General features: G+C 47.6%; 1 protein-coding gene across 3 annotated transcripts in view; it reads right to left on the minus strand.

Annotated features, from left to right (window-relative positions):
- Positions 1-8,378: 8,378 nt before the first annotated feature.
- Ttc28 (tetratricopeptide repeat domain 28) overlaps positions 8,379-13,879 on the minus strand; it is a 417,040-nt gene continuing 411,539 nt past the window's right edge. For all 3 annotated transcript variants that reach the window (XM_036171626.1, XM_036171625.1, XM_036171627.1), the window contains one exon: positions 8,379-13,255. In XM_036171626.1, coding sequence (XP_036027519.1) covers positions 11,667-13,255 — 1,589 coding nt within the window. In that variant the 3' untranslated portion in view covers positions 8,379-11,666. The remainder of the gene's footprint in view (positions 13,256-13,879) is intronic.

A 13,879-nucleotide genomic window follows, 5' to 3' on the forward strand; every position in this document is an offset into this window, starting at 1 on the left:
GCAGAAGTTCCCAGTCTGCACATCGTGCTTGAGAAAGCAACTGTAGCTGCAGTTTAGATACTGTGTCCAGGCCTGAGTGCAGGGGCCTCCACAGAGCTGGCCTCTGTAGTGAGGCCAAAGGCCTGGGGAAGCTGCAGCTGTGTGGCTGGAAACTTTGCAGGATAGGTTGCCAGGGGAGGAGACAGGCTGCCATGAGCATGCAGAAAGGAACCACAGAACAGCCCACAGAACTCATGGGTACAGGAAGGCTCATGTACCCAGCAGCCAGGGTGGGGTCCCACAGAGGCCATCTGTGGAAGAATAGAGGATGTCTGCACTGAGGGCTGCTTTGGTCCCACAAAACAGCTTGAAAACAAGCCTGGAAAGGCCCAAACTGTAGCCTAATCATGTCTCAGAACAAAGCAGGAAACAGGTTTAAGGGATGTAAAACTGACAGAAGACTCAGTAAGACTTCTTTTCCAGCTGTGGTTGGTAATTGGCAGGGGTGCAGGCAGGAGGGTGGGGGAGGGGGAGTAGAGAAATGTTTGGGGAGACATGGACACTTAAAGAGCTGTAGACTCCCATGCTCCAGAAAATTCCATGAGCATGAGAAAAGTGACATGGGAGACCTTTTTAAAAGTCCTGGAGCCATTTTTCCATATGGATGCTGTTCTGCTGCCTGTCAGACCTGGAATTTATCCATTTGTGTACATTAGTGCAGACTCAGCTTCTTATTTTATTCAGTGGGTTATAACTTGTAACTAGTATGTTTCTTGAAAAATCATCACATTTCATTATTTGTGTGTGTGTGACATGTGAGTGTGCTCTTACCATTTCTTTTGAACATAAAAACAGGTTATAATTCAAAAGTCTAGGGTTATTTGAAAATGGAAAATACTTTCTCTGTAGAAAGTAGTAAAAATGATAACATTTCCCAATAAGCCCTTTTAAGCCAAATAATAGCTGAATTATACATATAAATATTGATCAGATTCTGGGATACAGAAGAAACCTATCTTTATCTGTTCAGAGAGCTATGTTTTACTTAAGTTGTGTGAGATTCCTATTCAACTTCCCCTTCACTGTTTGATTTACACCGGACATTTTTCTATAGGCTAATCCATAATCTAAAAAGATTTTAACCTCCCCTCCTGAAAATACAGCCATGTAGATGTAACCGTCTTGTTAAATAAGAAACACAGAGCCAAATGCAGAGTTAATAGCCAAGAGGTCAGAGCAATAGCTGAGAGCTGAAAATCTTACCCTTCACTGCTGCTTTTGTCTTTCTTCTCTGCAAGAGACCTACTTCCTGTGTGTTTGTCATTTTTATAGACTTTCTGTTCTGCCTTCTCATTGGTTGTAAACCCAACCACATGACCTTCTTGTCACTGCCTGTCAGTACAGACCTCCAGGTCTTCTGTGGTTGGTATTGAGATTAAAGGCGTGCATTTCCATGCTGGCTATATCCTTGAACACATAGAGATCTGTCTGTCATGTGATCTGGATTAAAGGTGTATGCCACCACCGCCCAGCTTCTGCTATGGCTTGCTATTAGCTCTGACCCCAAGGCAACTTTATTAACATACAAATAAAAGCACATTTCAGTACAAATAAACTATCACCATACAGCCAGCTTATTCTTTCATCAGCTTGATACAATACATATTCTTATCCTAATAGTGAAATGTTTCACTGAAGCTTGCCCAGTGATTGGGCAAAACCAAAACTTATAAGTCACAGTCATCCTAGGGTCCTCCCTGTTAGGTAACCTCCCTGGATCTGTGAGTTGTAGTCTGGTTATCCTTTGCTTTATATCTGGTATCCACTTATAAGTGAGTACATACCATGTTTGTCTTTCTGAGTCTGGGTTACCTCATTCAGGATGATATTTTCTAGTTCTATCCATTTGCCTGCAGATTTCATGCTGTCATTGTTTTTCTCTGCTGAGTAGTACTCCACTGTGTATATGTACCACATTTTCTTAATCCATTCTTCAGTTGACAGGCATCTAGGTTGTTTCCAGATTCTGGCTATTATGAATAATGCTGCTGTGAACATAGTTGAGCATGTATCTTTGTGGTATGATTGAACATTCCTTGGGCATATGCCCAAGAGTGGTATGGCTGGGTCTTGAGGTAGATTGATTCCCAATTTTCTGAGAAACTGCCATACTGATTTCCACAGTGGTTGTACAAGTTTGTACTCCCACCAACAGTGGAGGAGTGTTCCCCTTGCTTCACATGCTCTTGCCATTTCTTACATGTGGAGATCAGAGGTCAACTTGCAGAGGTCAGTTCTCTCCTATGTGGGTCCTAGGAATTGGACGTAGGTCATCAGGCATGGCAGTAGGCACCTTTACCTACTGAGCCATCTCACCAGCCCACTTGAATTCTGACTTTTTTTTTTTTAATCCTGTAGGAGCTTCTTGAAACAGTTGATGGCATCCTTTGAAAGCCTCGGTTAATCTCTGATCACTTTCTTGCCTTCTGAAAGGCCACACATTCTGGCTCTTCTTAGCCATCTTCCCAGGGTGCCCTGCTTCCTAGGGGTGCTAAGTGGTCCTTGGAGCCAGGCTCTGGGGGTGTGCATGTTTTCATTGCTACTGTGGTATGAGTGCTGCCAGGCTCTCCCAGCTGTTCCTGTGTTGATCCTTTTAGTGATTAAGTGAATTTACATCAATACCTCTGATTCCTTCCCACCCAGGGCTATATAGGTCGAGTCCAACTTTTCTTGTTTAACTCCTCCTCCCTGGGCAAAAAGTCTAATTCCCATGGTCCTTAGCATATCTATGTGTTGGATCAGTCTTGCTTTGTAACATGTGCCCATTATCATTACCCCCACCATGGATGGATGGTGCTCTAGCCCACACAGGGCCACTGTCATCATCCTTCCTATGCATGGTGTCTTCCTTACTCTACATCTGCCCTGGCACCCTGCACCTAGCACTTCCCAAAGGACTCTGCTGTCTCTCCAAGGCCACTGTGGTTCTTGCCTCAGTTTATACAGCTACCTTGCTCAGAATACTTCGTGGGCACTTGTAACTCAGATCCAGTTGAGGGAGCAGGCTACTGTGTGGGATGGACTGCACGTGAAAGGGTGGGATGTACAAGCCCTGAAGGGCTAGAAGCAGAGACGAGGCTGCGCACACGCGCACACACACACACACACCTGCACACACACATGCAGCTGCTGTGGGAAGGAAAGGCCAGAGGACACACAGGTGGGGGACACACAGGCCTTGGGGGATTCCTGTGTGGTGTGACGGAAAGGAAGTGGGGTGCAGCTTTGCTGGGTTTTGTTCTCAAGAGTTGGCCCTGGTGTCTCTTGAACTGTGAAAAACTTCAAAGGGGAGAGTGCTGGGAAGGAGAATCGGGTGTGGGTTTTGTGGTATTTTAAATGTTCTTTGCAGTGCTGGGGATGGGAGCCAGGGTCTTGAAAATGTCGAAAACATCAAAGGTACAGGTGAGCACTCATCACAGCTATCTCCCCGGGTGAGCACTCACCACTGGCTGTGTCCCCAGGTGAGCACTCATCACAGCTATTTCCCCAGGTGAGCACTCACCACTGGCTGTGTCCCAGGTGAGCACTCATCACAGCTATTTCCCCAGGTGAGCACTCACCACTGGCTGTGTCCCAGGTGAGCACTCACCACTGGCTGTGTCCCAGGTGAGCACTCACCACTGGCTGTGTCCCCAGGTGAGCACTCACCACTGGTTGTGTCCCCAGATGAGCACTCACCACTGGCTGTGTCCCCAGGTGAGCACTCACCACTGACTCTGTCCCCAGCCTTTTTTTTTTTTTCAAGCTTAATACCTGGTGACATAGAATATTTTTTCAGAAAAGTATATAAATTATAACCACATTGCATAGATTCTCACCAAGTCAAACCACCCAGGTAGGCAAGTCCTCAGCACCACCATAAAAGTGACATCCAGATTGCCACTCTGTAGATGCTGATTTGATGCTTTGGAATGTGATGTGAGTGTCATGTGTGTGTCATATGGCAGTTGCTATCAGGCCCCCTGTGTTGTTAGGGACAGTTGCCTGGAGTATGCTGTTATCAGCACCTCCACAGCTGACAGGTGTCACCCAACCCACAGATTATATCTTCTGTGTCCTGGTTGGAAAGTGTAAGGAGACAGTCACTTCTGTCTTGGAAGTACTATCCCGAGGTTTTCTGTTTTAGCCCTGACTTTCACGTTTATGTTTGTGTTTCATTTCTCTCAGAGTGTGTGTGTGTGTGGAATCACAGTTTGAACTCTGACTTCCCTGGTTCTCACCATGTTTCTCATGGTTTCTCTTGGTTAGTGTGTCACTCACTCTTTCTCACTGCTAGATGGTTCCACTGAGCCCTAGAACTCACCTGTGTCCCTGTTGGTACATACTAGGGCTCATTCCTATTTAGAGTTTGTGTAAATAAGGCAACTAGGAACATTTTTGAGCAAATCTCTTTGTGGACAGGTTTATTCTTTTCTCTTGAGAAAGTGCTGAAGAAGCTGGTGGCTGGGTCTTGGGGAGTGCATACTCTGTTTTATTGGGAGCTACCAAATAGTTCCAGAGTGGCTGTACCATTTTACACCCCTTGGGAGTTCTAGTTGCTTTGCTTACTCACCAGCATCTGTCATGGTTGGTCTTTCCAATTTAGCTATAAATTTAGCAGATGGTATAAAGTTTTTGTTTTTTAATTAGAGTAGCAGAATTGGCATTTTCATACAGTCTTTGTTGATTCTTCCTCATCAGCTCCCTTGCCCCATCTTTCACTGTGGTGTTCCCCCAGTCCCTGCCCTGCCCCTCTTCCTTAAAGCCTCCTTTCCCGCCTTTCTTGGGCCCCACATAAATACACAAGCATAGAAACTGGAAGACAGACCTTACACACAAGAGTGCAGTGTCTGTCTTCCAAGCCTGGGTACTTCCTGTAATGTTTTCTCCTACCTGTTTTCTCATGATTCTGTTTTTGTTCATGGTAGAATGCAACCTTCTTGTTTAGATGTCCCATGCGGTGGCTATCTGGGCTGGGTTGCCTCCTTGCTGTTGTGAGTAGAGCAGCAGTAAAGGTGAATATGCAGAGTCTCCAGTGAGAGGTCAAGTCTTTTTATAACCTGCGGTGGCATGGGGCGGGGGAGGACACCAGGTCTGTTTTCAGCTTTCCCACAGTGGCTCCCTCCCCTCCCCTCACATCCTCAGCAGCATTTGCTGTTTGCTTTCCTGATGACTGCCAGTCTGACCAGGTGAGGTGGATCTCAAACTACTTCTCTCAGATACGCTTTCCTGATAGCCAAGAGTGTGGACACCTTGAAAGGACTTGTTGCCATTTGTATTTCTTCTAGAACCACATTCAGTTCCTTAGCCCACCTTGCCGATTGTGTTATTTTCCTCGTTTGGTTTTAAGCTCTTTGTGTACTCTAGATATTAATCCCTTCTGTAGGCTCTTTACTCAATTGTTCCCACTGCTGTGCAGAAACATATTCACTTCATGAGGTCTCATTTTCTGAGTCATTCAGTCCTGTGAGGAGGCTTTTACCTGTGTGCCTATTCCTGAGGTGTTTCCCCTGTTTTCAGCTCTAGAAGTTTCAGAGTTTCGGGTCTCCTGCTGAGGTCTTTGGTCCTTTCAGAGGTAGCGTTTGTGCAGAGCAAAAGATAAGGGTCTAGTTTCTCCTCTCTGTGGGCACCTCGTTTTCCCAGCACAGTTGTCTTTTCTCCAGGGTGTTTTGGCATCTTTATGAAAGACCAAGTGGCCATAGCTGTGTTTTTGTTACTGAAGCTCTGTGATTCAACTTAAAATCAGCCAGCCTTTTGCCCTGAGCTGATGTCTGTCTTTGATGCTGAGGTGTGTTTCTTGGATTCAGCAGAAGGATGGATCCTGTTTTTGTATCCTCAGTGTTAGTCTGTGGTTTTCTTTATTGGGGAATTGAGACCACTGATGCTGAGAGATATCAAGGAGCAGTGTTTATTGATTCCTGTTAGTTTGTGCTCGCTCGCGCTCTCTCTCTCTCTCTCTCTCTCTCTCTCTCTCTCTCTCTCTCTCTCTGTGTGTGTGTGTGTGTGTGTGTGTGTGTGTGTGTGTGTGTGTGTGTGTGTGTGTGTGTCTGTGTGTGTGTATGCAAGTCCTTCTTTTGATTTGCTGGTTGGGGATTATTTATTCTTTGTGTTTCCTTGGATGTGGTTAACCTCTTTTGGTTGGAGTTTTCCTTCTAGCACCTTCTGTAGGGCTGGATTTGTAGATAAATTGTTTAAATTTGTTTTTTTTTGTTTGTTTGTTTGTTTGTTTGTTTTTTAAATCATGGAACATCTTATTTTCTTCATCTATTGTGATTGGAAGTTTTGCTGGGTATAGTAGTCTGGGGCTAGCATCTGTGAGTGCAGCTACTCATACCCTTGACCAAAGACCAGACCTCCTTTATTTAGGGAAGGTCATCCTCTTTGAGCACACAGCTTCAGTATGGCTGCACATGGAGCAGTGAGGGAGGAGGGTCCCCCACCTAGCCAGCCAGGTCAGCTGATCAGTGGGGTGACAGACATCACAACAGATCACCTCACATCTGCCTTGTGGTCTCTTCCAGTCTGTGGAACATCTGTCCAAGCCCTTTTGGCTTTAGAGTCTCCACTGAGAAGTGAGGTGCTATTCTAACAGGTCTGCCTTTATATGTTATTTGGTCTTTTTCCCTTGTAGCTTTTATTATTCTTTCTTTGTTCTGTACATTTAGTATTTTTTTTTTTATTATGTACCAAGGGGACTTTCTTTTAACTTCTACCAACTTCCTTCCTGCCTTTGTTTGCTAGATTTACTTATATATAACAACATCCTTTACCAGAAAATATCTTAATGATAGGTCAGAATTTCCTTTTTCTTGATTACGTATCAGTTTTATTTTACAATTGTTGGTTCAAAAAGAAAATAACTGTGTTTCAAAAAGCTCCATTCAGAGGGTGAAGAGATGCCCCAGTAATTAGGAGCAGAGGCCACTCTCACAGAACCTGGATCCAATCCCCAGCACCAACATGGTGGCTCACCGCTGTTTATAACTCCAGTCCCAGGGGCTCTGTTGCCCCTTTTGACTTCTGTGGGTACTGCAGAGTACGCATACACATAAAATAAATAAGAAGAAAAAGCAAGCCCTGAGTATAAAAAAGGTCTGACTTTGGCATGATGCTGCCAGGCAGAATAAAACTCAAACTCATTCCCTCTCAGGTGACTCAAAGGGAAGGCCATGAGCTCTGCTTCTGGGAATTGATTTAGAAGTTTTTTGTTTGTTTGTTTTAATATAACTTGTATTGAGGATATTTATACAGCAAAGAGTATTATTATCTCCTGAAGCCCAAATGCACAGTTGATACCAGTTTAGTAAGTGTGCTGGCCTGGGTGACAGTCTCTGTGGAGTAACACACTGTCCAGATGCTGCCATGTCCCTTTAGTGTGTCTGGACTCAGATGTGTGGCCTAGTTTTTGGAGCAGACACAGGGCTGTCCCCTCTGCTGGAGGCCGCACACCTGGGGAAGCCTGACAAGAGGCGTTCATGGAAGACCATGTCACACTGGGGTGCTGCAGAGCATGAGCACTGGGTTCTGAAGAGGAGCCCTAGCAGCAGGAGGCTTTGATGGAGTTTTTTCCCATCCTTTGTTATCAGCCTCTGAGGCTATGTGCTGTGGTGAGCTCTGCAAACAGCACACAGACTGCAGAGTGCGGGCCTGCCATCTTCTGTCCGGCTCACTTGGTTGGTTTACTTGGCATTCTTGATGCTCGTGTCACCAGAACTTTGTTCTCCGTTTCCTGTCCTTTTATTACTGTGTTTCTCCCACACTAATATAATCTTATTTTGTGCTTCTGTATATTTAATGCATTTAAAAAACAATCTACTTCCTTCTGTTCTGACACGGCAGGTTACCATTGATGTTTTAGATATTGTTGATTAGTATTTTTACTGTTACCCAGTAGGACATCACTCCTTAAAGTGCTTGTATCCTTGAATCTCACTGGCCCGCTCACTAGGCTCATGCCTCCCCACACAGAGGACTGCTTTCTTTTTCCTGAAGAGTCTCCTTGAAAGTTTCCTGAGATAGGCAATCAGTGGCTAAAATCTCTGTTTTATTTTTCCTTCCTATCTAAGTAACTACTCAACAATAGACTTCTCTGGCACTCCACTATGATTCTAGAAAAGCCAAGTGTTGGCCATCTAAGACTCTATAAGTGTCTAGAGTGCCTGGTACAAGTGTACCTTGCTCTCCTCCTGATGTCCCCTGGCAAGGTTACAGTGGACTCACTCAGATGTGCACTCATTTGTCACAGCTGCTCAGAACTGTGGGAAATGCACAGAAAGACTCAGAGACAGCATTGTGCAGCCATCTGTAACACAGCCGCTCGGAACTGTGGGAAACGCATAGAAAGAGACTCAGAGACAGCATTTAAAACTGACAGGCTCATGCTTTAATAGACACTGAATCACAAAGGAAGGGCCAAGCGCCCGCAGCCTCAATAAAAATAGGAAGTTCTTTTTACATGGCAAATTTTATAATATAAAAAGTTTAATGCTGTTTGGAAACTGTGTAATTTACAAAAAAAGTCCATGTAGGCCAAAGGTGGCTAACAATGCATATAAGGAGCGTGAATGCCAAGTGGGGAGGTGCCCAGGATGGGGGTGAGGTGCCCAGGATGGGGGAGGGTGGTCGCTGGCATGGACATCTCTGAAGGATCCACTACAGACAGGCCCAGTTCACAAGCCACATATACGGCCAATTCACATAAAACAAAAGGTGTGAGGAAAAGCTCCCTGTTGCTATTTGCCTCCTTATGAGGTGTACAGCTAAGGACCACTGAAGCTTCTGTGTGTGCTGGGGGCAGTTGGATCCTGTGGGCAGCACCTCACCACCTATCAGTGTGGACTGATTTTATTTTTCTCTCTAAAAGGGAGGAAGGTGAGCCCTGCTCATTGCTGCAGAGACAATGTGGGTCAAGATGTAAGTTTTGTAGGTGATTCTTATGTTAGTTTGCAGTTAGCAGTCATTACTGGTAAGAACTGGGGCAGCCTATGGCCTTGCTCTGTAGTCCCACCAAGCTCCCAGAGGAGACTGTTGCTTGTCTGGGGCATGTCTTTGTCTGGTAGAGCAGGGTAGAACATTTAAGAAAAAAATTTATTAAAAATTTTCAATTCCTGAGCTTAAGGGAACATCTATCTACTACCAGCAAAGGGGAAACAGAGGCGACTTTTGTATCTTTCACCCACATCTGTCAGCTCCTCTCACACATGGTGAAGAGCCAAGGGCTAGGTAGGAGCCACCTACACCAAATGTGAGCCCTCAAGGCTCCAGGCCCAGTGGGCCCACTGCTTCCTTGAAAACTTCCTGGCTGTGGAACAAAATTTCAGTTGCATTTTCTGCTGTATATACCAGGAGCCAACCTTTCTTTTAAAATGCAGGATAATAGGTGACTTCAGGCTTTGTGAACCAAGAGGCAAAACCAAGACTTGTCTTGTACTTATTAACCATTTTAAAAGGTAAAACCCATCACTGGCTTATGGCCAAAACAAACAAACAAACAAACCAAACTTCCAACTCATTCACCAGCTTTAGTCTGTGGATCATGGTTGCCAACCTCTGACCCATCCAGAATGCTGAGTCACGCAGTCTCTCATGATGTGAAGAATCCTCTTTTTCACATGCGCGTGAAATCACCAAGGCGAACATAAGCACTAACTTGGATCTGCACATTGGCCCCATTACTTTGTCAGCTTTGTTTTCCTTCGTTGAACCTTCTATCTAAGATAAACAGAAAGCATTGCAGGTACTGTCTGGCTCTTCAGTGTGAACCAGAAAACAGCAGTGTGCCTAGGAGTACACCAGAGCAGCCTTGGAGTCCTCCATGGCTTGACAACCACACATGGTCGGAGGGGGGAGGTATTTGCTGATGGTGGCCTGCGCCCTGGACAGAGCACAAACAGCCAGGCTCCTGGGCACTTGGGGGAAGAGGCTGAGGTGGTGGCTGAGAAGGACAGGGCCCAGCCACCTGCATTTGTGCTGAGGTTGATTCTCGGTTGCCAAGGACCTGACTTTGCAAGTGGAATGCACAGTGCTGGGTTTGGTTTTCATTTGCTACATGGCAAGTTAGCTCCCTGCTAACAGAAGATAGTACATGCTGCTTTCATGAAGAATTTCTCTCCCAGGGATGGGGCAGGTTAAATGTGATGGCCTTATTATTGTTTGTCAACAAGGTTGTTTGGATGCGGAATCCTCTCTGACAAAACTCACCAGAATTACATGGAGCCAGCCGACAGTGTCAGTTTTTAAAAGAGCACATTGAGGAGGAAGTAGCAGTCAGTGGCTACAGAGTGAGGTCTTAGCATAGTGTGGGGGTACAGGCCTCAAGGCAGAGGCAGGAGGATTGCTGCAGATCTGAGAGGCTAGTTTGGGCTAGAGACCCTGCTTTAAAAAGCCACAATCAGAAACAAAACCAAAGTCAGATCCTACTCAAGGTGAGAAGTGCCCTTGGGGGTCATGATGCCAGCACCCCCACTCCTGTGATGGGGGGCGCCTTGGCCGTGATGACTGCTCTCACTGAGGAGTACGTGAATCTCGTACAAACATGGAGTGTTTCCCCTGACCTGGTGGAGTTGTGACTGGCACTGTCACAGTGCATGGAAAAGACTGGCCTGGTTGGTAATGCCGCAGAGGTGGTAGCAGGCAGTCACAAGAAACCAGCTGGGCTGTGGGGCCTGGTGGTGGAGAGAGGAGAGGCTTGTGGGCCTGAGCTGGGAGAGGAGAAATGCAGCAAGGCAGCTGAAGTGGCTGGGGTTCTGGTCTAGCCAGGGGACATTTTTTTTTTTCCTTTCTATCTTTTTTTTTTTTTTAAATAAGTAAATTGAATAATTTCAACCATACTCCCAAGAAAACTTGATTACTACTTATGGGTGAATATTCAAAATTTGACATTTAAAATTTCTTGAGCTTTTAAAAATAATAGCTATAAATGCAAAGTACTATTGATAATAAAACCAAGTGTTTATCCATGTACAAAAAAGGTCAGTTATGTTTTAAAAGCACAACGTTGTGTTTTAAACCACAATTGCATAGTTCTAAAATGCCTGGACAAGAGTATAGAATTTTTTTTTTTTTTAAGAAAATTCAAGTTTGGCCAACAGTGGGGTCAAAAGGCCCAGCCGAGCTCATGGGGAGCAGCTGGGGATGCAAGCGCTTTCAACATGAATTATTGCATTGTGGCTGTGACTTCTGGTATCCACCAAAATGGCTACAATTTAATCACAAAGAATTGGCATTTTAAAAACCACAGTTCTCCTTTTGGATAATGTAATGCATCAGTGCAGAACTTAGAATGTTCTACATCCCATCAGCACCCGGGAGCCCAGCAGGAGCTGTTTGTGCTCCTGTAGGAAAGATATGCATAGAGACTTGGTAGCAAAACCGGTGCTGCCTTCCTCCCACAGGTCCTGTGGCAGAAGCAGGAGCAAAGAGGCAGCAGAGACACACGGCCATTCCCACCCCATGCGAGACCTGCTTTTGGTGGATCTGGCCCAGGGGAGCTACCCGTGAGTACAATGGTGTTTGGCATGGCTGCGACCTTGCCTGGGGAGCCCACCTGTCCGAGGAGAGATGGTTTCAGTGGCTGTGTAGGTGACTGCACTAGAGGAGGGACCCCAAGACTCTGGCTGTACTGTGCACTGAGTCAGGGCCAAGATGCTCTAACATTTGGAGGAGGGGAAAAGCCTTCCTGGGGAGAGGAACTTGTAACCATTGGCCAAGGGCAGTCTCAGAGGGCGGGTGGCAGCTGTGGTGCTGAGGCCACCAGACGTCGTCGTCAGCGCTGCTGTCTCCATGTACCAGTGACCGTTGGTGGGGACTTTGGGTGGCACCTCATCACGCCGCTGCACAGGCAGCTCCTTCAGTTCCAGTCTGTCTGCCCCGCCCTCGTCTTTGCTGTGCCGAGGGGACAAGTTCAGCAGGCTGAGGACATCTCTTTTAGATGTCAAGGCTCCTGGTGCACCTCGGCATATTTTCCGCGGACCCCTGGGGGGCTGGGGTGCACTCTGCCAGAGCATCTTGAGGCTGTGCACTGCCTGCACCTTCTCATCTGGGGCATCAGCTGGACTGGAGCGAGCAGAGCCAGCTGAAGAGTAGGAAAGAGCAGGAGATGGCGCACTACACGCAGGGGATTGATGGCCTGAGCCAGGGGATGTGTTCCGGGGGGACTTGGAAATGTGAGCACTGTAAGGAGAGCTGGGGTACTTGAGTCTAAAGAGTGGTGGGTCTGCCGGGGAGGCTGGGGTGTCACGGCCAGGTGATGGGCGGCTGCTGCTTGGAGAGCTCAGGCTATCCTTGCCTGATACCTCTGATGTGGCAGGGCTGCTCACTTTGGGGAGCGATGAGCTCCTGGCTGGGGGCTGTGGTTTGATAGTGAGTGGTGACAGCTGACTCCTCTGATGGGAGAGTACAGGCTTGCTGAAGGCGCTGGTTTCTGAAGCTCTAAAGACTGTGGTGCTGTTGGGTGCTGCTACCATGCCTTCTTCTCGGTCAGGGCCCTTGCCTGCTGGGCCACCACTCCTCTGAAGGCGCTCTACTGCAAGGAGGTGGCTTTTAGTCTCCTCTAGGATCCTCTGGGCCAGCTCCTGGGGGTCGAGCTTTTGGGTACTCTCCTCCTGGGACTTCACGGTGCTGTCGGTCTCTGTGCTGGACTGGTCTGACTCACCTGTGTCTGAGCTTGCCAGTTTTCCCACTTTCTGGAAGGGTGAGTTTGGGCTGGGGATCAGGGTCATCTTCACGGGGGAATTGGGAGTGCTAACACTTCCCTTGGAGCTGACTGAAAGCCTCACACCACCGGGTGCCCTGACACAAGGCTGCTTGGGGTCTGGGGAGAAGCGTGCCTTCCCATCACCTTGGTAGGCTGCCAGCGGTTCCATGCTGATGATGGAGAACCCCTCATATTCTTCCTCTTCCTTGCTGCTCCCACGTCTGGCCTGAGGGGACAGCTGGCGCCGTGGCAGGGTGGCTCGTTGTGGGTGGGCACTCTTGGGCCTATCATAGTCCTGTCGTCCTCGGGGGCCCCCACCTTCCAAAGCCCCCTCGGGCTTGGAGACGAAGCTCATGGAGGAGGCAATGGAGCTGAGACTGTACACTGAGATGGCATCGGAGGCAATGCTGTCTGCCCCAGTGGGGGAGAAAGGAGGGTGCTGGTAGCCCAGTGGCAGAGCATTGGACACAGACTGTGCTGATGCCAGTGACTCCAGGGAGGATGAGCTGTCCAGGCTGAGGCGTTTGGGGAGCTCTGTGGAATCTAGGCAGAACATCCAGGCCAAAGGGCAGTTAGGATTTTACAGACTGACATTTCCTCCGCGAGACATCCTTAATGTTAGAAACTAGTAAAGACTTAGACACTGCATGAGCACAACTGCAGTTAACCCCTTGTCCTCATGGACAAAAGCACAACACCCTAGGACATGCCCAGCCACACGCCATGGGCCTCAGCAGCCCTACTTTCGGTTCCTGTCACCTTCCACTCAAGCCTTAGTCCTCACTATTGAGAATGTCACCAGTGAGCCCGCATGCCAAGTGCAGTGCTTATGGCTGGGCTGCAGTGGAGCCATACCTACCCCTGCTAGTGCCCTTTGACCCTGCAGCACCCATGGGGTACAGAGCCCCTCCCCTTGCCTGCACTGACCTCCTCCCTGTCTCCCAGCCTCCACCTAGAAGGCATCTCACAGATGCTCTACCCAGGACAGCACTCCAGCCCTCTCCTGCCGCTGCCTTCCTGATGTTATACAATGTCGTCTCATTCTGGAACCTGCTCTGAAAGCCTTCCTGTCACAGTACACACTCTTTAGCAGGACCTGTTGGTTTGGCTGCCCTCAAACCATGGCTATGATCCAGTTGCCAACTTATCCCCACAACAGCAGCACTC

This window comes from Onychomys torridus, chromosome 22 (assembly GCF_903995425.1).
Source record: "Onychomys torridus chromosome 22, mOncTor1.1, whole genome shotgun sequence".
NCBI lineage: Eukaryota > Metazoa > Chordata > Mammalia > Rodentia > Cricetidae > Onychomys > Onychomys torridus.